At 50.6% G+C, this 2,500-nt stretch overlaps 1 protein-coding gene across 1 annotated transcript in view; it reads right to left on the bottom strand.

Annotated features, from left to right (window-relative positions):
- Nucleotides 1–2,500, bottom strand: part of adamts13 (ADAM metallopeptidase with thrombospondin type 1 motif, 13) — a 33,427-nt gene that overhangs the window by 14,227 nt on the left and 16,700 nt on the right. The window contains exons 21-23 of the mRNA XM_076270722.1: nucleotides 1,427–1,575; nucleotides 517–637; nucleotides 175–255 (exon numbers count right to left, since the gene is read on the bottom strand). Coding sequence (XP_076126837.1) covers nucleotides 175–255; nucleotides 517–637; nucleotides 1,427–1,575 — 351 coding nt within the window. The remainder of the gene's footprint in view (nucleotides 1–174; nucleotides 256–516; nucleotides 638–1,426; nucleotides 1,576–2,500) is intronic.

Here is a 2,500-nt window from a genome sequence, read left to right as displayed (position 1 = left end):
CACACATGCTGCACACGTGAGATCTGCAGTCATATGAGGGTCATGCAGGCCAAGTGCACTAACTCATCCACCTCCTGTAACTCCCTTAGGATTTGCACTGGTGTTGCATTTTAACTCATCCACCTCCCGTAACTCCCTTAGGATTTGCACTGGTGTTGATGCACAGCCTCTCACCCAGGTGTGTGAAGACGGGCCTGGTGTTGATGATGCGGACCTGTGTGGCGTTGATGGGCACCGTCAGGAAGGTGACGTAGTCTACGACACACAAACACACAGAGTCAGAGAGAGCGATGACAGGTGAGGTAGTGAGAGATGGAGAGAGAAATGGAGGGAGAAATGGAGGGAGAGAGATAGAGAGAGAGAGAAATGGAGAAAGAGAAAGGGAGGGACACAGAGATGCAGACAGGAGGTAGAGAGAGATGGAGAGAGAAATGGAGGGAGAGAGAGATGGAGGTAGAGAGAGATGGAGAGAGAGACAGAAAGATGGAGAGAGATGTGACAGAAAGTAATCTCTACCTCTAGTTCCTCCTCCGTGGTAAGAAAGGGAGGTGAGTTGACAGGTGGACCCATTTCCCCCACACACCCCACACACATCCTCCACCTTCCCAGAATGCAACGCTCCATCACAGCCAAACTCCTGCCAAAAACAAACCATATGCTCAGGATCCGAAACAGAACACACACACACACATACACACACACACACACACACACACACACACACACACACACACACACACACACACACACACACACACACACACACACAACCTTCCCCTAAAGTCTCACTCCATCACAGCCAAGCCTCTTCTACTTCACCATCTCACCTGACCCCACACACACACACACACTCACACACACACATACACACACACACCTGACCAGCGTCCTCTTCCTACATCTCTAGTACCTCCTACAATGTATCTTGAATATTATTCATGTCTGTAAGTCTGTAAGTTGCTTTGGATAAAAGCGTCTGCTAAGGGAATAAATGTAAATGTAGTCACACTCCATCACAGTCAAGTCTAACTCACCTCACCTGACCAGTACCTGACCAGCGTCCCCTTACCTAATGTCCAGTACCTGCTGACCCCACCTCACCTGAACAGCGTCCCCTTACCTAATGTCCAGTACCTGACCAGCATGCCCTTACCTAATGTCCAGTACCTGACCAGCGTCCCCTTACCTAATGTCCAGTACCTGACCAGCATCCCCTTACCTAATGTCCAGTTCCTGACCCCACCTCACCTGAACAGCGTCCCCTTACCTAATGTCCAGTTCCTGACCCCACCTCACCTGACCAGCGTCCCCTTACCTAATGTCCAGTTCCTGACCAGCGTCCCCTTACCTAATGTCCAGTTCCTGACCAGTGTCCCCTTACCTAATGTCCAGTTCCTGACCCCAGCTCTCGGACCACCCTTCTCACCTCGCACAGCCCTCCCAGACAGGCGGTGACGATCCCAGGAGCCACCGGCTGGTCGGGTTCACAGCGCGTCCCATCAGTGAACTTTGACCCGCGGCTGACCATGAAGTCCTCCCCCTCAGACATACACATGAGCTTACACTGTGTGTGACCTGAGAAAGGGACCAATCAGAACCAGGAAATCAACAGGAACAAGGAGCACAGAACTGACAACACAGAGCAGATGGCACAGAGGGTCCTACTGTGTACTGACGCCCCAGACGTACCGAGAGAGAGATAACGAGAGTTGTCCTGTGGCTGCAGCGTCACACAGCAGGACAGAGTCATGCCATAAGAGATTTGTTTGTGTGGCTTGAGTCTAATTTGAAATGGTCAGAGGTCACAGTCTTGCTGCTCTGCTACATAATGGAGCAGATGTGGTCAGTAGTCTTGCTGCTCTGCTACATAGTTGAGCAGATGTGGTCAGTAGTCTTGCTGCTCTGCTACATAGTTGAGCAGATGTGGTCAGTAGTCTTGCTGCTCTGCTACATAGTGGAGCTGATGTGGTCAGTAGTCTTGCTGCTCTGCTACATAGTTGAGCAGATGTGGTCAGTAGTCTTGCTGCTCTGCTACAAAGTGGAGCTGATGTGGTCAGTAGTCTTGCTGCTCTGCTACATAGTTGAGCAGATGTGGTCAGTAGTCTTGCTGCTCTGCTACATAGTTGAGCAGATGTGGTCAGTAGTCTTGCTGCTCTGCTACATAGTGGAGCTGATGTGGTCAGTAGTCTTGCTGCTCTGCTACATAGTGGAGCAGATGTGGTCAGTAGTCTTGCTGCTCTGCTACATAGTTGAGCAGATGTGGTCAGTAGTCTTGCTGCTCTGCTACATAGTTGAGCAGATGTGGTCAGTAGTCTTGCTGCTCTGCTACATAGTGGAGCTGATGTGGTCAGTAGTCTTGCTGCTCTGCTACATAGTTGAGCAGATGTGGTCAGTAGTCTTGCTGCTCTGCTACATAGTTGAGCAGATGTGGTCAGTAGTCTTGCTGCTCTGCTACATAGTTGAGCAGATGTGGTCAGTAGTCTTGCTGCTCTGCTACATA

The sequence above is a fragment of the Alosa pseudoharengus genome, unplaced genomic scaffold, assembly GCF_046254945.1.
Source record: "Alosa pseudoharengus isolate Yale_2024_CS ecotype anadromous, Long Island Sound unplaced genomic scaffold, YU_APseudo_1.1 YU_APseudo_1.1_scf_6, whole genome shotgun sequence".
Taxonomy (NCBI): Eukaryota; Metazoa; Chordata; class Actinopteri; order Clupeiformes; family Clupeidae; genus Alosa; species Alosa pseudoharengus.
This window is presented reverse-complemented; position numbering and strand designations above follow the sequence as displayed.